This window comes from Polypterus senegalus, chromosome 3 (genome assembly GCF_016835505.1).
Source record: "Polypterus senegalus isolate Bchr_013 chromosome 3, ASM1683550v1, whole genome shotgun sequence".
Lineage (NCBI taxonomy): Eukaryota > Metazoa > Chordata > Cladistia > Polypteriformes > Polypteridae > Polypterus > Polypterus senegalus.
Window position 1 is genome coordinate 227,357,447 of NC_053156.1, and position 25,657 is coordinate 227,383,103.

The 25,657-nt window shown below is 35.6% G+C and overlaps 1 protein-coding gene across 1 annotated transcript; it reads right to left on the reverse strand.

Annotated features, from left to right (window-relative positions):
* Positions 1-4,170: 4,170 nt before the first annotated feature.
* snrpc (small nuclear ribonucleoprotein polypeptide C) lies at positions 4,171-20,132 on the reverse strand. Its single transcript, XM_039748683.1, has 6 exons — positions 20,044-20,132; positions 17,377-17,419; positions 16,750-16,858; positions 16,464-16,556; positions 9,529-9,633; positions 4,171-4,574 (listed from the first exon to the last, which is right to left on the reverse strand). The coding sequence occupies exons 1-6, from the start codon at positions 20,049-20,051 to the stop codon at positions 4,450-4,452; spliced, it is 483 nt and encodes a 160-aa protein (XP_039604617.1). The 5' UTR covers positions 20,052-20,132; the 3' UTR covers positions 4,171-4,449.
* Positions 20,133-25,657: the final 5,525 nt, after the last annotated feature.

Below are 25,657 nucleotides of genomic sequence, written 5' to 3' on the forward strand. Positions count from 1 at the left end.
GGTCATAAACTTTTTCAATCATTGGCACTGACCTTTGTGTGTTTAGCATTGCCAGTTCCAGCCGATGGGGTAGACAGTGGAAAGACAGAGCATGTTCACCTATCCCTTTTCTGAAAAGTGCCCCTATTCCCCCTGTTTCACCCATGTTCATCTGCTCCAAAAGCACTCATTTTATGTACCCACCAGTTTGGGTTGGTTGGGTCAGTATTCTGAAGCAGTGATTTAATGGTGTTTTGAATCTCTTCTGCATGACCATAATCAATCTCAGCCAAACCTACTAGATGAGTCTTAGGTGTTCCATCAGATACATACCTACAGTATGTGATGACATTGTCTTTCCCTGAGACATCTGTTCCACAATCAGTTATAACAGAGATGTAGTTTACCTTTAAAGCTTCTTCCGGCACATTACCTTTTAATTCATCTGCAATGCAACCTACAAACTCTCCACATGCTGTATCATTATCATATGTTTTTGACACATCCATGCCATTCTTCTACATCAGCAGAATTTGAGATTTAAACTTTGTGAACGGTATTTCTTCCAGTGCAATCATATATGCTGCATTGAATTTTATTTTTAATTCTTTCATCCCATTTTCTGTCACTTTCTCAGATGCACGTTGCACTGCCTTTGCTATCGGGGTGTCATAAGGAGCAGACCTTGCGATCACAGTCTCTGGCATTCTTGTGTTTCTTACTCTCACCATGCTTTTTCACAATTTCCTTTTTAAAATGGCTCATAACACAAATGAATTCTGTTTTACCAGCAATTTCTTGTCCGGTTTGTGCACAAAAGCTGCAATGCATCTTTCCCTTGTCATACCGTAACCAAGCCGCATTAAACTGTATTCCAGGTGTCAGAGCCGCGGGCGCAGAAGACTTTGCTAAGGGGACGGAGTCGTCATCCTTTAATAACTGTACATTTCCGGACGCCGGTGGCTGTACCTCAGATAACCCACTGACTGAATTATCTTCGGTTCGTTCAGAAGTAGACATGGAAACGTAGAACATTTCGCGTGTTACGTGGAAAGTTAGGATGGAATTCGAGGAGTAGTCGTGGCCCCGATTCCCTTCTATTTCAGATCCCTATCCGCAGCTGTTAGCGAGAGGACGTTTGAAGCAGAGTGGGTGTGTCAGATGATGCCTCGCTTCAGTTTGGCTTTAATCATGTGATAGTATCTATCTATCTAGTTTAATAGGAAAGGTAGACGCGGGTTGAGAGTGTGCGCACATAATTAAAAGCCGTTTCTGCTGCTTTAAATTTAAAATTTTTCTTAGATTGAGAGAGAGAGAGAGTCGCCACCGGCGACTGGAATGAAAAAACTAGTTGATAGAAAATATAAAATCAAGTTACATTGGCGACCATTTTAGTCGCCATCTGGAGCCCCGATTTTATTTGGACACACCACAGTTTGCTCATTAGCATTTATTTTAGGGGGAAATAAATTATCTATCCATCCATCCATTTTCCAACCCGCTGAATCCGAACACAGGGTCACGGGGGTCTGCTGGAGCCAACACAGGGCACAAGGCAGGAACCAATCCCGGGAAGGGTGCCGACCCACTGCAGGACACACACAAACTCACCAAGCACACACTAGGGCCAATTTAGAATCGCCAAATAAATTATCTAATCAGAACCAAATTTCACACTTGTTGATTCTAACAAATACTGCAAGACTAGAACAGCTCTCCTAAATAAGTAAAACAAAGCAATAAAAAGCCTGTGCTTCTGTGCCACCCACACACCACCCACATGGCAAAGACTATCAGTGGACTGCTTCCTTGATTTTTATGCAAGTTATTTATTCTCTTTGTCTTTCTGTATCAAGACATACTCTTGTAGGCTGAGCAAGAAAATATGCCAGGTGTGCTACTTCACTATTTAAAGCAAGTAACTTTCTAAATGCTGCAAAGGTATAAAAACATTTGAATAACTCTTGTTCATGTTGTTTGCTTATTGTGCTGTCTAATATAGGTTCCATTAGGTATGCAGATCTTGCCCTCAAGGTAAGCCAAGCTATGAAGTATTATAAACTATTAGTCAGAAAAGAATAATGTATCCATATTGTGGACCTGCTTATTTCAAGATTTCAGAGGAAGCTGGAGCAAACATAAGAACAAACACCTGTACATGGTACTTGTTTATCTGACCAAGCAAGGACAAGATTCAGCCGAACAAAACAATTTACCAAACAGGAGTTCCTATAAAAAATGACGTTACAATGATGTTGCCAGTATCAGCTTCCGCTGTAAAAACTAAACTAGTTTAAACAGTGTCAATAATTTGTTGATTGTTATTATTACACATACTCTAAAAATAAATCTAGATTGGTAACAATCACTAAAATACTTGTAAAGTCATATATTTAAACAAAAATACATAATTTCAACTATGAACCCATTTGTTGTACTATATTGAATGAAAGGGTATCAGCCACTTTTGAATTTCCTCTATTACTGCCAATTTTTGACACCATTTATTTCTTTCAATGCAAATACAGTTCATTCCAATCTATCACCAAGTATCTTAGAGCACAATTTAACTATCAGATAAACCAGTAATCCTCAGGATCTGTTATAAAAGATGTAAAATGGTTAAGAGGCTCTTCCTCTGCTCATTTTTATTTAAAAAAAAAAATAAATAAATAAAAATCACTCATTGCATTCTACACGGCAGTGAATCTTAGACACAGCCCTCCCAGGGTTTGGATTGCAAGATTACCTATGTTGCGTTACACAGATAAAAGACAGGAAGTAGTGTATGCTAGGAAATGAAAACTATGACATAAATGCCAGTAGATATTAAGCCGCTTTTCCACTGCATAGTACGGCACGACACGGTTCAGTACAGCTCACTTTTGCGGGGCTTTCCACTGGGAACAGTACCTGGTACCTGGTCCTTTTTTTAGTACCACCTCAGCCGAGGTTCCAAGCGTGCCGAACCGTTACCAAAATGTGACGTGTAAACTCTGCTGGTCACTGATTGGCCGGAGAAAATCGTCATTACTGCGTCACTGGCTATTCTTTTCTTTAAAGGTACAGACACGCGGACGTTTCGAAAGTTCTCCAGCCAGTGAGTGTTTGTAAAACCGGGAACAAGCACATCCCACCACTCTGAAGCACGGTTAAATGTCCAAACAGATAGTCTGTTGCGGCGACTTTTTTGCAAAATGTGGAAAAACAGATAGTCTGTTGCGGCGACTTTTTTGCAAAATGTGGAAGATCTGTAATATACAGAATCAGCATTTTAATGTTACACTGGCAGTTAAGTTCATTTTATGCTTTGCAACAGTGATAAAAGTTAGCTAGTGATGTGCTTTTTTTAGATGCTTAACCTTGCGCGTCGTCGAGCTAAAGTGTTGTCGTTGTCTGCGTGTTGTTGTAAAAGTTCCACGGTGTCACGGCAGTAGAGGCGGCGCAACTCTAACGACACGTGAATAATCCCACCCACTCTAAAGCGGTACTAAACTGCAGTCGAAACGCAAACCGAGCCGAACTGAGCCGAACCAAGGTGAGCTGTACTGAACCGTGTCGTGCCGTACTATGCAGTGGAAAAGCGGCTTAAATATGGTGTTTTTTCCAGAATTTTATTTTAGGCTGTTGTCTGTTTTTTAGGCAAAGTTGTCTCTGACCATACTGTGCTATTACAATGTAAAAATATTTTGAGACATTTTCAAGATTTTTTGATCAAGGAGAATCCTTTTAAAGAAACTGACATCTACAATGGAATTGTGAAAAATTAGATTGTTGACATAAACATACTTAAAAACACAAGGAAAATGTCAGACTTGGTTGTTTTACATGAAAAAAACAGTGACTTAGCATTCATTTTATTTTTCACATGACAAATAAGGTACTGAAACAATTAAAAAAAATCCAGTAATGAGTTTTCCACATTAAACGAAAATAAAATAAAGCAATTCAGATGACACTTAACTGCCATTATGGCTTCTTTGAGGTGACCAGTAACATGCAGTCAAACTGGAAAATGGCATATATGTCTTTAAAAAATGTCAATCATGTAGCATGGGCAAGGTAAACACTTTCACTTTGCAATTGAGGTTTCATAATTTCTGATCTCATCTATGTGCAATTCACATAAAGTTAAAGAAAGTTGTCATAGGAATGATCAAAAATGTATTTTCTTTAAATACTAGAACAATGTTGTGTGGAAAACTTGCTTTATTAAAAAAAAAGTAACAAAAGCAAAATAAAAACCTGAAATCAGGCTTGATGCAATATACCAGTGCACCCAACCTCTCCCCTCATCCCACCACCAGGGTTTTGTTAAACCATATGGTACACACTTCACATCACAAGTATGATAACAAAGCACTTAAAACTCTGGACAGTTATACTTGTTATGAAATGGTACCAGTAAACTAGGGTAGGAACATGAGGGGGCAGCTAGGAAGTGTCAGACTGTTGAGCTTCATCAGGTGGTTATCTGTCTGGTCGTGCCATACCAGGCCGGGTAGGAACCATCATAGGTCTGGAAGGCGGCCGCATCATTGGAGGCCCTGGCATCATTGGCATTGGACCACCCATGGGTGGACGCATTCCTGGAGCTAAAAGAAGACAATGTAAAATGTAAACAGCTGAAAGCAAAATAACATTGTTCAAACAAAGCCTTCATTTAAAAAAAAAAAAAAAAATCACACTAAGAATACATGTACTGTATTAATCTAGGGAATTTAAACGTATTAACATAACTATTTTTTCCAGTTTTACACTGAAGGCAGGAAGTCAGACACATTTCCTATTCTGGATACATCTGCCCTTTTAGCCTACGAATCTCATGGAGCAAAATGGCAACATTTCCAAAGTGTTTCATTGCCAATTACAAATTAAATTTCAGAAAGGTGACAGTCACTAGACTAGGCAGCATTAATGGCAATGAAAAAATATTACTAGTCATATAATCAATTTAAATGATATATATTACTTAAGTTATACAGATAGTTACTAAAACTGGTTGAAGTGGAGATGTGCAAATTGTAGCCACAATCCAACACAGTGTTGTAGTTAATTAGATCTCTCAATTTAAAACATCCTATGAATCATTAATACTTGCGTAAATTATTACATTTCTATAAGTAAATATTTAACATTTTCTGAGAGCTGATAAATAATGTATAAATACAATATTTTATAATTCCTGCCAAAATGTATCCACTTAAAAGAACTTGGTTATTAGCACCAAACAAAATCTGCAACACCAAAAGTAATTAAAGCACAAATGCAATCTCAATCCCTTACAAGGTGTTAAGAAAAGACCGCTATTTTCTCATTCTTACACATTTAACCCAATAATGATATTTCAAAGTCTTGATGCACTTTAATGTACACATTCAATCTCTGAACCAGGTATGTACAGTACGTTGATGGGCAAGAAAGCCTTACATACATTACATAGTTACTCACTCACTCACTTGCACATGATCTACTTAGAGTTGCAAACTGATCAAACTTTATCTTTGGACAACAGGAGAAATATAAACATTGGAGAAAATCAAGGTAACATTAAGATCATGTAAATTCATCATCATGATTACTTTAATGAATAATTAAAACTAAAATGCTAATACTATGATATGTCTCTGTTACACAAAACATTAAACATTGTTTTTCCTTACTTGAACTATGGATTTCTGCTGATGCCATCACATCACAAAATAAGTGCCTACATTTAACCTTATAAAAACATCACTGAATGTGCTTCAGGAGTAAAGAGAACAATATTTAAGCACACCTGTGTTCTGTTACAGCTTTCAAGATTAAGTTGCTGCTTTTTTTTTGGGCAATAATTTCCAATTCCTTTATTTACTGCTGTGTGACGGCCATTCCAGAACATTGTACTTCTCCCTCTGCATGAATGCCTTTGTAGATTTCGAACTGTGAATATCAAACCCCTGCGTAACTTCAACTTTGTGACTAATGCTTGAACATTATCCTGAAAAATGTGTTGGTACTGGGTTGAATTCATCCGACCCTCAGCTTTAACAAGGGCCCCAAGTCCCTGAACTAGCTACACAGCCCCACAGCATGATGGAACCTCCACCAAATTTGACAGTAGGTAGCACATGTTCTTGGAATGCGGTGATCTTCTTCCGCCATGCAAGGCGCTTTTTGTTATGACCAAATAACTCAATTTTTGTCTCATCAGTCCAAAGCACTTTGTTCCAAAATCTGGCTTCTCTAAATGAGCATTTGCATAGAACAAGTGACTCTGTATGTGGCGTGAGTGCAGAAAGGGCTTCTTTCTCATTATCCTGCCATACAGATGTTCTTTTTGCAAATTGCGCTGAATTGCAGAACGATGTACAGATACACCATCTGCAGCAAGATGTTCTTGCAGGTCTTTGAAGGTGATCTGTGGGTTGTCGGTAACCACTCTCACAATCCTGCGCATATGCTGCTCCTGTATATTTCTTGTCCTGCCAGACCAGGGTTTAACAGCAACTGTGCCTGTGGACTTCCATTTCCTGATTGCATTCCTTACAGTTGAAACTGACAGTTTAAACCTCTCAGCTTTTTGTAGCCTTCTCCTAAACCATAATACCGAACAATCTTTGTTTTCAGATCTTTTGAGAGTTGCTTTGAGGATCCCATGTTGTCACTCTTCAGAGGAGAGTCAAAGGGAAGCACAACTTGCAAGTAATCAGTATTGAGCAGTTACATGCATTCAAATCAGCAAAATTACAAGGGTACCCACATGTTTGCGCAGCCAGTTTTTCACATTTGATTTAATTTCATACAACTAAATACTACTTCACTAAAAATCTTTGTTCGGAAAACACCCCAGTACTCAACAGTGGTTATCTTAGGAACATTTATCTTTTTTGTTGAAAGTAGAGTAAATTATTATGCAGGCTGAGAGGGGTTCCCAAACTTTTTCATATGACTGTATATGCTGTCCAGTGTGTAGCTGCTTAACTTAGAAGTCCCGTATGAGCACAAAACACTGTAAATTGTGTAAAATACTTTCATTGCAGTTTTAAGTTCTTTAATCACATACTATTTTTATAGACATACTGCCCATGTCTCATTAGTGCTCCAAGCAGTATACAGTATCCTAACGTTTTTCCAAACTCAGGATACAACTCAAAATATTACATTGTCACACCAAATCTTACTTGCAAAAGAGTTAATCTAAATAAGTGAGTCGCTATACAGTGGGTACAAGTAGCAATGACTTAACACACAAAACTACACAGCTCAAAAGTTTCATTTCCATATGCAGTTCAATGTCCGATGTCAAATCTCCCTGTCTAATAAACCCAACAGTTGTTCCTGACAGCACATAGATGGAGACATCATTTGCTTAAGATATTGTTGTTAAATGTTCACTTCAAAATGTATTGTACATTTTTTTATGAATGGCTGGCAGTGTCTAGTGCTGCTGCAGCATCATAGCTCCAAGAGACTATGTTTGGACCCTGGTCCATTCACTGTTTCTGTGTAGTCTGAATGCATCTACCATGTTTCCCCGAAAATAAGACAGGGTCTTATATTAATTTTTGCTCCAAAAGATGCACTAGGGCTTATTTTCAGGGGATGTCTTATATTTATTCATGTACAAAAATATACATTTATCCAAATACAGTCAAGTCATCTTCTTCTGGAATATCGTCATAACTCCACATTCAAACCCTGAATTTCAGCCTGAATTTCTTGCTACTCCAGCCTCTTTTAGGATCCTCCAGGATCGTTGTGCCTTTAATGAATGGTTCGATGTGGTGAAGCAAAATGGCAACATACAAATACATTCATGGTACTTTTATATTCAAGATTTGCATATTCCCCAAAGTAATGACACGATACATTTTAAAAGTCTCACATACCATCTTCTGTGCCGTCTTTTTTTTGCGCCCTTACAATATACCATCAGAATGTACGGCGGCTCATTTGAGCAACAGAGAAAAAAAAATAAGGACATAATGAAAATGTCTTTTTTGTGATTAAATTGAAAATTTTGGCTTTAACCTTGTACTTTACTTTATCATTAAAGCAGACTGTCGTAAACGTCATCTTAAAACCGACCCAGTTGTTAAACTGCTATGCGCTTCTAAGGATTCCTCCTGAACTGACAGCAGCATCACCCCACAGAACACATTACATTTATGATATTCCAGCTCTCTGCACATTTAGAATTCTTAGATTTATACTTGATATCACTTTCATGATGAAATGCATTAAAATATGTATGTTACATTTTACAGATAAATTGTTAACTTTGCTTAAATAATGAATACTGCTAATAGTAACACATATGGGATGTCAAGATTGCAGAGCGGTAGCACTGCTGTCTCGCAGGGAGTCACGTCACTTGTGTTGCCTGCCAGGAGTTTGCATTTCCACAGTGTGCTCAGTTTTCCATCCAAAGACATGAAGGTATGGGGATTTGGTGAAGCTACAATGACGGCAAGTGTATGAGTGTGCTTGTGTTCACCTTGCGATGAGCTGATGTCTCATCCAGGGATTTTGTTTCTGTGTTGTGCCGATGCTGCTGGAATGGGCGCATCCTCAAATTGATGGGTGTAATCATTAAACATCTTTTTCAGAGATTTCTCGGAATTTAACGGATATTTCGGGCACACGCTTCGCATCTCATGAAGTATAAAACTGGCCTTACGCGTCTTACCTTTCAGATGACAATCTTGACTAGGGCTTATTTTTGGGGTAGGGCTTATATTACAGAGTGCTAGGGTTTATTTTTGGAGTAGATCTTATTTTCTGGGAAACACGGTATATATAATTAGGGTTTCCTCCAACATCTCAAAAATAATCATATACTCACAGAACCTGCATAGGATGCTGAAATATTTTTTTTAAAGTACCAAGTCTTTCAAAGCTTCCTGAAGAATTTTCAAACCTATGTTTGCCTCAAATGTATGACATTACAGCACAAAGTAAAAGCATATGTTAACAACATATGTTAATCTACACATAGGGTTGTTTATCTGCTTAAAAATCCCTTTTTTCCCCCCATCATATACACTTGCATAGACTGACATCTATTAATTAATAATTATTGTACCAAAAAAAAAAAAAAACTGCTTATTTCATACCATATTACATAGACTATATGACACCTTACACCTATGAACAAGTTTGTTACATACACAAGTTATTATGACATATTCATAAAGAGACAATAATAGCAATCATATCAATAAAATCAAGCAAATAGTTTAGCGCCACTGACTTACAAATTACTGCCTGTTCTCCTTTCTCCTTCTTGATTATAATGGATTCTGATATTTATGACCTGTTCTATAGCCAAAGGTCAACCACCTGTGCACTGGACCATGGTAAGTCTCAGGTGGATTTACTCAAAATTAAAGGGGGTACTAAGGATTCCAATGTATTAAGAATGTTTCTTTCATAACATGTCTGTTCAGCAGAAAAAAATGACAGTACACGCACACACAGGCTTTAAAATGGGACCACTTTTGCACCCCCACCAGCTAATCCAACATTAAACCAACATATTTTAAACACATGGAGAGTGTTACTCACCTGGTCCAACATGCATCATTCCAGGCGGTGGGGGTCCCATCATGGGCATCATTGGAGGGCCACCCATTGGTGGAGCTGGCATCATTCCAGGACGGGGAGGGCCATCTGTACAAAAAAAAAAAAAAAAAAAAATTCAAAACCCGCATGTGTTTACTAAAACCTTAACTGGCAGACGACAGCAAAACACATTAAGACTCTGATTTGAGGTGGCTCTTTAAGCAAGTAAGAAATTTACAGGAGTCTGGGAAGGGATTTAAAGAGATCTCTAAAAATTGGAAATCAACCATTCCTCTGTCCCAATGATAATCTACCTACAAGAGTCCCCAGGGTTGTGTACTTCTGTTAGTACATCACATGTAAATCTGAAATGGATTTGTTAGTTATAAAACTGAATGGATGGTAGTACTGACAAAAATAGCCTCATTTACTACAATGAGAGGATAAATGTGAAAACTCCATTCATTTATAAGAGTTCTGTATGGTGCTATATTTTAGACAATCTGGCCATTCAGCTCCCTCATTCAAATGCATGGCATTACAGTGCAGAACTACTGCAGAACTGACAGCTGACTGGATTGGAGATCTTTTTTTTTTTTTACTCCTGAACCCATTCCATAAATTTATGCAAGTGTTAATAATGCAACCTTTTTGCCTTAAGAAAGAGCAGAATTTTATGTCTCTGGAAATGTAACTGCAACTGTTTTTAATCCCCACCTTTGCTCATGCTTACACCTCCCAGCAGTTGTGCGTGTGAGTGTGCTATTTCACGTACCATCTTGTACATCCTCACATATCATAGGTTAAGAATCACTGTTTTAAAAGAAGTCATGTTATTACAACTGCATTGCTCTTACATATGTAATTTTGCCAGATTACTTTACTTGTGCTTTGTGTTTAACTAGTTGGCAGCAAGCTTAATACAGTTTTCCCTATTTATACTAGTTTTCATTTCTGATATTATTTGGAAATTCAGTTTAACTGTAGCTTCACTTCATAGTTTTTGTTTAGATTTTACTTTACAAGGACATTAGTATTTTATTTTCACATTTAGCCATGTGGATATATCATATTCACATTTAGCCATGTGGATATATCATATGTTTTTGTAATCATGGTATAGTTAAATAGATATGAAAAAGTTTGGTTTTGTTTCACAATCAGACAGAACTGTAGACTTAGTAAGTTTGGAAATGATTGTTTAAGAAGCCCCAAATTATGTTGCATTAAAAACAAGCAAAAACAAAACCAGATACTGACAATGAACAATTTAATAAGATATGTTTTGATTATTCGTGCTAAACTAACTGCATTTTTGTTTGAAAAAATTGAATTTCAAATTACTGGAATTAAGGAAATAACAGGCTGAATTAGCACCCAGCTTACAAGTAAAGATGATGCTGCATTACACGACCTCTGCTAGGAAGGGATGTCAAAACTGACAACCTCAGTTTCTGATCTCACCACCTGTGTATAAATGACTAAAAATTGCTAAGGATGTCAAATTACATGACTGCGTGATGACTTTCCATCAGAGTTTCACAATTCCAAAGTATTACAAACGAGCCCCCTTTTCTGACAGCTGGTGTCCGTGCAGAGTTGCACTTCAACTTAAAGCTTTTTAATTAAGCCTTTATGCACAATAAGTGCAAAGGAAGCCAGCAGCTCATCATAACTGATAGAGAACTTAGAGTCAGCATGTGTTGCTGGATCAGTTGCTGTACACGTCTGTTGGACTCTTTCACAATTAAATTGAACATCTTTCAGCATTTTTCAAAGTTGCTAAGAGCTTTTTTGATACCACACACATATAAATTCACTTTCTTCTTCTTCAGGCAAATTATTTCACCTAACTTTGAAACTCTGCATTAGGTCCACTGTGCTACCACAAATGCTGTTCTCACAGACTCCCCTGTCATTAGTTACTGTTCATTGGAGAGCAGTAAACTCACAGATGATGGTGGGTGTTCAACTAGTTCTGGGCGAGTTGTCTTGGGGCAACAGTAAAAAGTTAAAGTGGCCTCGAACAGCCAGTCTATCAGCAGGAAAATTTATTTGAAAAACCAAGAACAATTAATTACTTAAATAATTTGATTAATAGCGGGGTCCCTAGATAACCTATACATAAATCCAAACACAACAAAAAAATGAAAATATTTCATTTTCATAATTTATTGTTTTATTTTGGGTAGTCTTTTAAGATACCGTAGTAGTCTCATACAGTTTTAGTTTACCATCTTAGTTTTGTAAATTATTTCAGTGTCAAAAAAAAATGTTATGAATAGTTTTCGGCTTTTTTTGCAATAACACCCTTGGTTGGTGGTGCAAGAAATTAGATGTACATGGACTATAACAACACTGGATAACATTTTTTTAAAAAAATGTTGCTTCCTAGAAAGGTTTGGTGATTACAATAGACAGCTTCAAGCTAAACACAAAAATAATTTCAGATTGGCTTTATCAAGTAGTAAATTGGAGAAACATGAAATGAACTTTTATTCGAACAGTACGTGATGGGAAAACTTAAAGGTGATTTGTGATCTCTTTAAAAGGTACACCAAAAACTGTTTAGGAAACAAAATCTTTATAGTCCAGTGTAATTACCCCTTGATGATTCAGAAAAACGTGTGTCTAATAATCACCCAAAAGTGGTCCTTTGTTCCAACACCTACAAACTGAAATGAAGGAAATCTGGGAGACAACCAGCCATCTTAGTAAACTAGATAAGTTACTAAGCTAAGAGACATCAAAGCTTACTATGATTAGTCAACAGCTGCTCACAGCATCTAGCAGTTAGTTGATAATCAGAAATGTGTTTCATCCATACTTTCACACCACATTTCAGATATCACAGTATATCCTAAAGCAGCGATTCTCAATCTACGGTTTACAGGGCAAAACAAAAAAAATGTTGGGAGAAGCATACACTAGTGAAGGCAGAGTGGAAGAAAGAGAGCAGCTGTCACAGTTGTAGCTACATACAAAGAAAATGCTTTGACCCTGGTCAATGAGATTTTGTACATCTGCTTTATATCAAAAATAAGGAATCCTATCAACTTTTGGGCCACTTAATGATTTAAATTTTGTATAGATATTTATAATGATAAAAACCAAACGGATATGAATTTTGAGTAAAGTTACTCAACCAGAAGTAGTATTTTATTTAAACAACCATCCGAAGTTTTTATATCATGGAAATATAAATGTGTACAGGGTATTAAAAACTGTATTCAATATAGCACATTTTTTCAATTACTATTATTCATTTTATTTGTATTTATACATCATCATTTTAACAATAACATGTAAACACTAACCATGCCGTGTAAATGTAAAGATTCAATGGAAACAATAAGCTGCTACATTCCCATCGTATTCTTGGCAATACATTAAATTTATGATTTTTCTTTTATTTGTGCCATCATTATAATTAAATGTAGCTAAATGCAGTTTTACCTATAGAAATTTATTGCAACAAATCTCTCTCTCTCTCGTGTTAAAGAAGTAATGAAAAAGAAAAGGAAACATTTATGATTGTCAATGTAATTGTTTTGTCCCTGTTATGAGTGTTGCTGTCATATATACATATATACACACACACACACCTATCTACATCATATATACACAAACATACATACACACAAATTATATATATATATATATATATATACACATATACATATACACACACACATACATACAAACATACACACAGGTATATATATGTGTATGTATATGTATGTGTCTATATGTGTGTGTGTGTATAGCTTTGGTCACTGAGTGCAAGGGAAAAATAATAAAATATAGTCTATAAGTTATTAAACAGTAAAACATTAACGTTTTAAGAAGTACAGGTACATTGAGCACTACTGGAGTGGTTGCGGGTAAACTACATTTTAAAGACTGTGTAACACAAGAGGTAAGTAGTACTAACAGCAGCTAAAATGTATATGGATCATCTCTCGGTAGTAGATCCCTTTTGAAAGGCGCTAAACGACGGCTGTGGTATAGAAATTACATTTTCTATGTGAACGTCCAAATTTCTGCCTCTGGTAATGTGCCTTATCGGAGGTTCCAGCAATTAAAGAAACTCAGTTTTGTGTCCTCTGCAGTGTTAATAGAGAAAGGCTTTGGTTTGGGATAAAAGGAAAACAGGTGTAAAGAAAGGAAAGTTGCCTTTTTCTTTTATATAGTATAGAGAGATGTGTTCGCTGACGATATGAGCGCCTTTTGGGGACAGTCGTGGTGAGTCTTGTGTAGACTGGTGAGACGTCCCTGCCATTAATCAGCTGTGATGGCACTGTCAGTCCTCCACTCCTGTGCGTGTCTTCATAATCCGAGCGGACGACCTCATAATCGTATACATGTAAAAGAAAGTGTGAATCGCCTTAATATTAGTTTGCCGCGGTGTAGAAAAGGGGCCCTGTGTTTGCACTTGTCTGGGCTATAGCTCAGGGGGAGGATGAAAAAAATTAAAAGTGCTCACTTTGACTTAAGGCAAAAGCGCGGTCAGCGTCTCAAAGGCCGGCAAAGCTATGCGTGTGCGCCGGCTGCTCGACTTTTGCTGGGCAGGAGAACCCATTTTTTGCAGACACGTTCACGATATCAAAAGTCTCTGCGCTCTTTGGAGGTCATTCATATATATATATATAGCAAAATACCCGCGCCTCGCAGCGAAGAAGTAGTGTGTTAAAGAAGTAATGAAAAAGAAAAGGAAACATTTTAATAATAATGTAACACGATTGACATTGTCAGGAGTGTTGCTGTCATATATATGCCTGCCTGAATAAGTCACCCTCGCTTCGCTCTTACTTTTTTACCGTTCATTTAATCATGGCTAGTGGCAGAAAAATTATAAAATGGAAGGAGGATTACACCGAGTATGGCTTTACCAAAACAAATATTGATGGCGAATCGATTATTCATAAAGCTTGAATTGGTGATCTGTTTTTCTGTGTTAACCTCATATTTTTTCATACTTCTTCTCAAACCAAGGGGGTGTGAGGGTAAAATGAAACGGGAACCGCCGATCAATGTAAATCGGTGTACCAGGAAATCATGCATTGACAAAATTTCCCCTTTGCTTGTAATGCAGTGTGATTAAATGCATTATTTTTTAACGCGTTATGGAGCACAAGCATCGAAGCTTTTCAGCTGTGCTTGTGCCAAGAAAAGGAAACATTTTAAAAATAACGTAACACGATTGTCAAAGTGACCTTTTGTAAGTAGTGCCTGGAGGATTCAGTGTGGAGAAACTCTAGAGACAGCGTGTGTATTAACTTGTGGATTTTTCTGTGAGTATTTGGTGGCAGTGTGACGAAGTTGCTTCAGAAAACGGCGTTAGCCGCGGAGCTCAGCTCAGAGCGAAATTAGGTGAATGGGAGGGGAGATGATGACGTCACTCCTCCACCCGCCTTCACTGTCAATCCCCCCCACAAACACAGTCTCTCAGAATTTGCATAAGCACAGCCTTTGACCAGCAATTTGAACTTAGTTAGAAAGTGATCAAAACTGTCGTTTATACCCTGCGTCCTCTCATTAAACTTGTATCCCACATTAGCCGTGGGCATGACAAACGCCAGCGACAGCCTGTCTATGAACTTAATTTAAACTTTAGGTTTACACCGTGCTTTGTTTCCGAAGTAGCTGCAGGCATGAATATGCTTGTACAGTATGTGTCACTTGCTCGCTTCTTATTGTTTCGCTGCCTTCTCAATTGTATAATGCATGTTTTCTTCAGCGCTTTTTGGAGCTCTTCCTGGTTTTCTACGTAATGCGTTGACAAGTCAGTTCACTTGATTACGTGGTGGCATGATGATGTCACACGAAACTCCGCCAAACCCCCAACCCACAGCCATCGAGCTCAACTCCATTACATTATATGGAGAAAATTAGCTTACAGTTATGACCATCACGCGTAGAATTTCGAATTTTTGTAAGTAAGCTGTAAGGAATGAGCCTGCCAAATTTCAGCCTTCTACCTACACGGGAAGTTGGAGAATTAGTGATGAGTCAGTGAGTGAGTGAGTCAGTGAGAGCTTTGCCTTTTATTAGTATACTGTAGATATATATATATAAAATCCTAAGCCTAAAACTGCAACAATTTTATGTGACTTTTTATGTCACGCTTTAAATTGGGCTTATTTTAAAACCTACATATGTATGTTTGGTATCATTCTTTTCAGAATTTATCGAAATGTAATGTGCAGTTGTTAGATTTTCAGATTCTTATTCCGTTTTTAAATTATAAACTAAAATATCAAGATCTCACTTCCCGCGAGACAAGACTTTGTGCCAAATGATTTAACCACGCCCAGGGCCGGAAATAAAAGACAAAGAGTAGATGACAAAGACAGCTGCTGTACAGGCTTTTAAATGTTCAAAGCAGCATGCGAGATGCAGATCACACGGCACGGCAGCTGCAGCAAGCCAGCAGCTGATCGAGCAAAGAGTTAAAAAAAAACAAAACAACTATTTGTTTCCCATTGCTGATACCTCAAAAACCTCTGATCTAAAGTAAAAATTTATTCCATATCTATCTTTCTCTTTCTGTTGTTAAGCCCATTGTTTTGTAATTGTAAACCATTGCTGTCCTGGATTTGTACGGCTCCTTCTGACTTTTGCAATTTGAATCTCTCCAATATACTTTCAAACCCTCCCCTGTTGCCAAATAGAAGATTTTGCCTGCTTCTGATAATTTAACGTTCAGTTTTAATAATGTGTTGTTAATCTGTTTGCCCTATAAAGTACCATTTGACAGCTCACACTGTTAATGTTTTCTGTTATATGAATAAAACGGATTGATTAATGATACACTTCTTTGAAAAACCTTATTTTTAACAGGCAAAACATATGTTAGGCATTTACTCATCAAAAAATTTTTTAGTAAACCTTTTTCCACAATAACCATTGCTAACTTCACCTGCACAAATACTTACTCATAGTGGGGGGTGGTGGTATCATGGCTCCTGAAGGAGGAGGTGCTCCTGGGAAAGGAGTTGGTGGGATCTTTCCTTGCTGGAATGCAGCAGCTATGAAGAGAGACCTAGGTTAATTACTGGTAAAATGTGACCAATGGAGTAATGCATTATTCAAGACAGGTACAACAGTATTATAGCACATCAATCATTGTTTCAGAAATGGTGCTACTTATTTGAAGTCTGGTGAAATGTCATCTATCACCACAGCACAGAGACTTAAAGGCTATAGATTCAAAATTCTCACTTGTTTTGTCAATAAGGCTCTGTGCCTGCTCCTCCATCCATTTCTGGTAGTAATCTTTCACATTCTCTTTGTGTTTTCTCCCACTGCAGTGCGTCTTTCTCACCGATGGCTGTAGAAAACATTTTTTACAGATAAGATAAAAGATTACTGGTACTTTATAATTCATGCTGTATGTTACACTTGATGAGGCACCAAAATAGACCTCTCCACAAAACTATCCAGAATTAACAGATACAGTAAGTTGACACGGAAAAATGTGTTAAAAAAAAAAAAAAGATAAATCTCATTCAGTTCATTTTGGCATTTGGAATGCTAACCTTCTAGCCCAAAAAAGTAAAGAAGGGCCCACAAGTTGTCAGTTTTATTGGGCTTCTGTTTGACATCCTTACACAACAAATACTTCAATGAACAGAGGCAAACACAGGACATGTCGTCCCAGCTCCCATAACAATCGATTCACACTTACATATATGATGCAATTTTTATATACCCAAGTATAAACGGTGCAGATGTGAACTCCTGCTCCTTTTTGGTAAATAAGTCAGAAGTACCTTATTCCAACACTGATATCACTTATGCTAAATTCACATAAAAAGAAAACTCATAAGCAGCTTGCTCACCACTTACCGAGTCATGTGTCAAGTATGTATCACAATAATCACAGTAAAATCTAAAAAAATAAACAAAAAAAAGTTATTACTCTAATACCATACATTTGAATTTTCTTCTTACTCAGATGGCCTAAAAAAGTAAGAGGTTTTCCCTCATTTAAACCACATGCTATGCTATTTTTCTTCATGTATGCAACTGACACCATCCATATGGCTTAATTAATGTTAATATTAAATGTGGAAAAAAAAAAACTTTAAAAGAAAAAATGGGCACAGTGATGAGAGTTGCAAACAGCAGTCTAAATTATAATTTTGTTAAAAATAAAAGGAGTCATTTAACTTCAAATTATGTATCCCTCTCCAGGCAGATTTTTAAATGTGTACATGTCTTTTAGCAGAAATTATTAATGTGCTAATCCTTTAAAAAATAACTGCCATCACTTTATGTAACACTTATAAGCCACTTTTACTGGGTGAAAACAAAAATATGTAAGATGGTGAATCCCCACCACTTGTAAACCTGTATTCAGAATCTTAGAAAAACTATCAGTAAGCTAACACACATCACAATAAACACCAGAGGTAGAACATATCTGGCAAAAAATATAAAGCTAGTTTCAAACAGATTTTAATCATTGATATTTAGTTACACATCTCTGCTTATCTTACACAGAATTACTGCCATAAAAAATATCCAGAATAATTTTAATATGATAAAGGTAGTATATTTCAATGTAACAACAGAAAATGCAAAGACGACACTTTTTTTATGCAAAATTTACAGCCACCATACAACTGAAGGATCCCAGCTTTATTCCTTTTGGAATAAAATAGCAGGCAATGCAGAGATATTAAATATACAAACACACACGATATATATATATAGATATATATATAGAGATATATAGATACATAGATAAATATACACACATACAAACCAACACTATTTCATTGTATAGGTAAAGCACAATAGTTAAAAATGAAGTGCTTTACAAACGTAAAGACTAATAAAATACAAAGCAGTGTTTTACATACTTCAATGTTTACCATGATATTTCAACATTGTGAGAGTTTTACTGTTTGTTGTGTCTATTTTTGGACAAGGAATGGCAAGAAACAGCTTTTGCTTAAGAAGCTCCAGAAGCAATTAAGGGCCACATCTAATACATTTCTTGTTATCTTGTTACACAGAATAGAAGATAATTAAAAAAAATGAATCTTCTAGCACAATTTGTATATTAAATAATGAAGCAAAAGATAATGTTTACAAAATGCATTCCAGGTACAAATGACGTACATAAAAATCTTGACAGTGATGTCAGGAAATAATGATTGTGATGGATGTGAGAATGAAAGAAAAAAATTGAGTAGCATTCTGGCAATTACCCCTTCCAAGTTACTTTGAAAATGTATCAATAACAAAAGCAACAAATGCATATTTTATTAAAAAAAAAAAATCTTAACAGACTGTCTAATTGTCTTTTTTTTAAACGTCTGACTTATTCAGTTAAATGTGTTAAAACATTTCCACCTTATAATAAAGAATGAGTTGCTTTATTAAGGGTATCTATTTTTTCTTACTAGCACACAGTAAAGCAAGCAAAGATACATCTCATATACCAAAAAAAAAAAAATACAATTTTTAATGAAAAGTATGTTATCCAGCAGTCCTTCAATAATTTCTTCAATGTAGTGCAAGGTTCATAAACAGATAACGGGCCTTAAATGAGACATCGAGATTTTCAGAAAAAATATCTTTGATGGCGTTTCTTTCCATTAATTGATCAAAGTGGAAACCAGAATTTAAAAATACAAAACGGTAAAATAAACACAAATCCTAGAATACTGTTAAGATGAGTTGTGGCGATGTATATTTTTGCAACTGGGTTATGAGGAGTTGCTTTTCTCTGGTGAACTTTTGAAACTTCAATCGAACGCGATGCGCTCTGCTAGTCACACCATTTTAATCAACTAATGTGACCGTGTGCGACATACAACCAGCTTATATTACCAATAAATTTATTTACATCACCGATTAAAATTGCACGCTTTTAAAATAAATTGGGCTCCAAACAAATAAACAATACAGGCAAGCAGTTAGGAAGCATTTGCATTGGATGTACAGGTAAACACTCAGATTTACATAACACAATGCATTCAATGGATCCGGTTACTTCAGAAAATATAACATTTTGCAGCGAAATCTTAGAATTACCGACTTGTGCATAACATATTAAAGACGTGGAAAAACGTTTACTCAACTTAAAACTGAGCTATGTAAGGAATGAAACCGCTGAGCGATTTAATATGCATATACTACTACTGGTGTATATCTGTATCTGTGATGCTTCGCCACCTTAATTTAATGGTAAAAATCCGAAACGAATATACAAACATAGGAAAAACAAAACGTATACGTTTGCGAGTATATCTGGTTAACTTTTAATTGCCTGTGTACCACCTTGCGTTCATACCACTTTCCAAACGGAATCTAATGTGTATATCGAATCGAAAAAAAATCATTCAGTCGATTTTTCATTGTTCCGCACATGATTTGATACATACTGTCCATTCTAAACTCGCGTATTCTTCACGATTCTATGGTAAACAGTAACAAAATAGTAATGATAATCAATCAAGCAATCCTTTACAAAACAATTATTAAAAGAAAACAATCACCTACTTCGGCATTTCCACTCGCCGTGCTCAACTCAGGCAACGTCCTCTTTGTCGCGCAGGAAGTGACGAGTTGACGACAGGAAATTACCAAAAATTGATCACGCCCCCTCAACGACACCCTCGCCAATCATAAGTTGAAATGACTGACAATCACTTCCGTCGACACTGTTGCACTCCGTCTGAAGTTATTAAAATATTAAGTCTAAGGGTCATATTAAGATTTGAATATATTCTTTAGTTGTGCATAAAATATGGCAGGAATAATTTTTCCTCATGTGTAAGACCATCTTTAATATGAGTAAAGGTCAATCTGAGAAGCTTTATATTATTAAATATCAGATTGTAGGCTATGTTTTAACATAAAATGTAAAATATTTACAAACAGAAAATAGTGATCTGTAATTGCAATCTGTTTTACACAAAATGTACAAATGTCATCAACCATCCTAAACTGTAACCTCAGAAATGTTTTGCAAGAGTTATAATTCATTATTATTCTTTAGCTTTAGGGAGCGTATGAAAAGAAAGACACATTGTTCTAATACTAGCTTATGTTTAGAAAAAATATTGAGAATAAAACTTCAGCCTAATAAAATAGTAAAGATTTTTTCGTAAGAGGTGTTCTTTTAAAAATATTATCACAAATTACAAACAAGAAAAGGAATATTATTGATAAAGAGATCTTGTAATCTAGTCACAGTGCGTATTTTAAAGAGTCCCTAGTTACGTAAAGAATGGGTATTGAATTAATCACAGGACTATATTTCTATAAAGAACAATTCAAGTTGTAGTTCTATATAAAAAACTCAAACAGTAACATAATTCCATACCATCCAACTAATGACCAAATGCCTTTGACCATCCCGCTTTTGATAAAAAGAGATTTTTGTTTATGAGCAATGCATTTATTGTTTCAAAGTGCTAGAAATTAGATTAAACAACTTTAACCATTTATAGCAAGTTTAAGTCAACGGCAGCTCCCCTATTCTATTGTAGAAGTTCTTTCTGAGTGTGTGATAAATCAGATCAATTACTCCTCTACAAATATTTTTGTTGATCTTTCTCCCATCCCAACAATACATAGATTCCATCTTTGTTGATAATGCTCAAGTTATTAAGATATCATTTCATTTTAGGGGCCTGTAATTTCCTTTTCTAAAATAGCAATTTTATTTTTGCCATCTTTAATTACCTCCTAGTTAAAATTCACTGCTTTTGACAAATTGACAATACTGTCCTCTAAATCTTTTTTGAGATCTTCTACTAACTCTGAGAAACTGAAACTAACTTCACATTTTTCTGTTTATGTTATATAGTTGCTGGCATTTCATCTGAAATTTTAGGATGAGAAATGAGTTGTAATTGATGCTTAAACAATAATTTCCAAGTGCCTGCCAAAATTCAAACGTCTAATGATCTTCAGACATATTAAAGTGGCTTGTGTGTAATCTCATTAAAATTAAGTTAGTTTTTCTCTAAGGATACAAAAAACAAACTGTTAGTAACTGTTAAAGGAGTTACAGAGTGTTTTTGTGCCTAATGTGTTGTTTTATTATTAGTTCTTAAAGGAGAGCTTGATTTGCATATCTCTTAATTCTTCTACTTAATTCTTCCAAAATAACATCAAGTCGAGTTTTGAAAAGTCCCTGTCTACTACACTACTTGGCAACTCATTCCATGTGTCAGTTGCTCTCTGTGTAAAGAAAAATCTAATATTTGTGCTGAATTTACTCTGAACAAGTTTCCAAATGTGTCCCTGTATTCTTGCTGAACTAATTTTTTTTTTTAAATTTTATTAATTTTATTGCAATCATTTCATACAAATCAATCAATTTTTACAAAAAGTAGGATTGAGAGCAACTTGACCTCCACCCCTGAGAGAGAGTTCAAGGCCAACAGAGTAAAACTTAAGGCTTGTAAACGTACCTAAATTGCTGAGTTTCATAAGCCAATAGAGATGAATGGAGAAGAAAAAGGAATACAGACATAATTGCTTCCTCTGTGCTTTAAGAGCTTATTCTAAAATATTATTGATTAGATCCTGCCATGTTTTGAAAAAAATCTGTACAGATCCTTTAACTGAGTATTTGATTTTTTCCAATTTCAAATAGTATAAAACATCGGTTTCCCACTGACTTAAAAGAGGAAAGTTAGGATTCTTCTAATTTAGCAAAATAAGTCTGCGTGCCAAAAGTGTAGTGAATGCAATCACAGTTTGTTTGTCCTTCTCCACTTTAAACCCATCTGGAAGAACCCCAAACACAGCTGTTAGTGGATTAGGAGCGATTGTGACACCAAGGCTGTCTGAAAGGTAATTAAAAATTTTGGTCCAGAATGACATTAATTTGGTGCAGGCCCAAAACATGTGACCCAGTGAGGCTGGGACTTGATTGCAGTGTTCGCAGGTTGGATCTTGCCCTGGAAACATTTTGGAGAGTTTTAGGTGAGACAGATGTGCTCGATATATAATTTTGAGTTGAATAATTGTATGCTTTGCGCATATGGAGCTAGAGTGAATTCTCTGCATGGCTATTTTCCACTCCTTTTCTGATATATTAATTAAGAGATCTTTTTCCCAGTGTCCTCTTGGATCTTTGAAAGGGAGGGACTGTAAAATAATTTTATATATTGCAGAGATGGTGTGTGAGTCCTTGAAATTGAACAATATTTTTTCCAGCGTGGACGAGGGTGCAAGATGTGAAAAACTGGGCAGGTTCTGTTTAACAAAGTTCCTAATTTGAAGATAGTGAAAGAAATGTGTAGCTGGAATGGTAAATTTAGATTGTAATTGTTCATAGGATGCAAAGACGTTGTCTATATTAGGATCTCTAAGCAAGTTAATCCCAAATTATTCCATATATTAAAGACTACATATGTTTGCGAAGGTTGAAAGAGGTGGTTCTCTTGCAGAGGTGCCACTGATAAAAGATTCTCCATCTTAAAATGCTTTCTACATTGGTTCCATATTTTGAGTGAGTGAAGCAGAATTGGGTTATTAGCATACTGCCGATAACTTGCATTTATTGGGACACAGAGCAGGGAATATAAAGAAGTACTGCAGAAATTTTAGTTCTATTGCAGACCAGGCCTGTGTATGTTCATCTATTTGTGTCCAGGTTTTTATAGCTTGTGTGTTTGCTGCCCAGTAATAAAACTGTAAGTAAGGTAGAGCCATGCCACCTTCTGCCTTTTGTCTTTGTAGGGTCGCTCTTTGGATATGTGGATGTTTTAAGTTCCAAATAAATGAGGTTATTGCTGAATCTAATTGCTTAAAAAATTATTTATTGATGTATATTGGAAAATGCTGAACTAATTTTAAAGTAACTGTTTCGATCCACTGTACTAATTCCTTTCAATTATGTAACCTCTTAATTTTTGTTTGCTTAAACTGAAAAGGTTCAGTTCCTTTAATTGTTCCTCATTACTCATACCTCTTAATCCTCGAATTAGCCTAGTCACTCTTGTCAGGACTTTTTCTATTGTCGGTATGTCTTTTTACATAGCCTGGTGACCAAAACTGTACACAGTACTCCAGATGAGCCCTTCCCAGGATGTCATAAACCTTGAGCATAACCTCTACACATCATGCTATATATCCTACCATTCTGTTAGTCTCCTTAACGGCTTCTAAACACTGTCTGGCAGTTGATAGTGATGAGTCAACTATGATTCTTAAACACTTCTTATTAAGTGTACATTAAATGTTTTAGACCTGCCACTGTGTAGTCAAACCTAGAATTTTTAAACTCTTTATTTAAGTTAAATTTCCTCTGCCACAAATCTGCCCAAGTCTATATAGAACATTAAAATAGAAAATTTTAAATAAAACAATTATAATTTAATATAGGGAACAATTATTTCCAGTAACAGCAGCTTAATTATAATTTTTTGTGTCTTTTTATGTTTATATGATCACAATTTTCATATAAACTGTTGAGTTTAAAACTCCAGTACATACCAGACTGCCCACATTTGGAGGGGGCAGTACCATCATTTTCAAATTGGATTCTTTTGGTAGTCACTTTGGGGATGAAGGAAAATAACTTAAAGTTTAGAAGCATATTGGTCTTGTTAGACTTATTTTGTAACCTGGTATGCATCTGGTTGCGGTCTACTCCTTCCATGTAAGTTTGTGATACTGGAAATTCATTATAGGATACTGTACCAGATGTATAATGTCCATCAAAATAGTACCTGAAATTAAATTCATATCCAGATATACAAGCAGATTTTCCCTGTGTAGGAACCTGGGAGACCAGGTTCAGCATCGACAGGGTCAAAAGCATTACTATACATGTGGCAATCTTTCACAATTTTACATTTTAAATGAACTAAACTGAGTGAGTGGTCTAATTGCATCAATGGTATGTTTTTCGGAAAGTGTTTATTCTCAACATTTGCATAATGTTAAGTCATGCAATTAGTTTTTGCAGAAAAACTTTGGGGTATTGAATAAGCATCTTTCCTGGAAAAACAAGCTTCAGTTTGTGATGCATTTCAATACAGTATGATTTATGTACACTTTTAACACTCTCTTGGGTATTATTATTGTAAGGAAATGAGATCCTAAATTAGTGGTGAAAACACTTATGGTATGTGTAATTGCAAATCTAAAAATTGTAAGTGTTGGAATGTTGATTACTAAGGTCTTATTCATAAAAGTAAAATAATTTTTAAAACTTTCTTTACATTTTCTTCTGTGGTCCAGTGACACACTGTTAGGTGCAAAATCATCATCTGTTTTTGCCTGCTTTCCCTTGGACAAGCAAAATATTTTCAGATACATTTGTCAAGAGTTGATTCATATGTAGTTTATTAAAAAGTAAGGGTATATTCCAGCTTTCAGCAAACCTGAATTAATAGTTCAAGGCTTATTCTTTCACTGTTTTATTCACATTCTAAACATGCTTACTCCAGTACAGTCAGGGGCAATCTCCCAATAATGAGGGAAACCTAAAGTACAAATGGCATAATGGTAAATAGTGAAAAAAAAAAAAATTGATTTAATAGTAAGAATTTTTTTGTATTTGTAGACCTTAAAGTTATAGTACATTTATAAGATGCAAACATTTTGCTACATTTTTTACTCTTGTCTTTATCATAAAGTGAACTCTTCACACTACAGTTTATATTAAAAAAGGATTGTTGTTCAAAACATTTTATAGAAAGCCTTTAACTGTAAAATGCAGTTCAGTGATGATGACATTCTTTTTTGAATTACAAAACGTAAGGAAAAAAATGTGTTATTACTTTGATTACAATTTTTGGAAAATGTAGTATTTATAAAAGGAATTGGAGAACATAAATCCAAATTGATTATTGTTAGTACACTATATTACTAACATTTCACTATAAAATAAAAAAGCAGTACAACTTTTAAACTTCAAAAAATTAATATAATTTTGGCATATTAATATTTTTATTTTTATATAAAATATTTCAGAAGTGAAAATAAGTTACAACTTTTGTTATAAAAAAGTGAAGTTTCTACCTTCAAACTAATAGTTTGCTTAATCACCTCAATCAGATTATAGGGTTTAAGGGAGCATCAGGCATGCATAAGGAAGGCATACACAAACATATTAAATGAAAGGAAAGTTTTACTCCTTTTTGGGCAA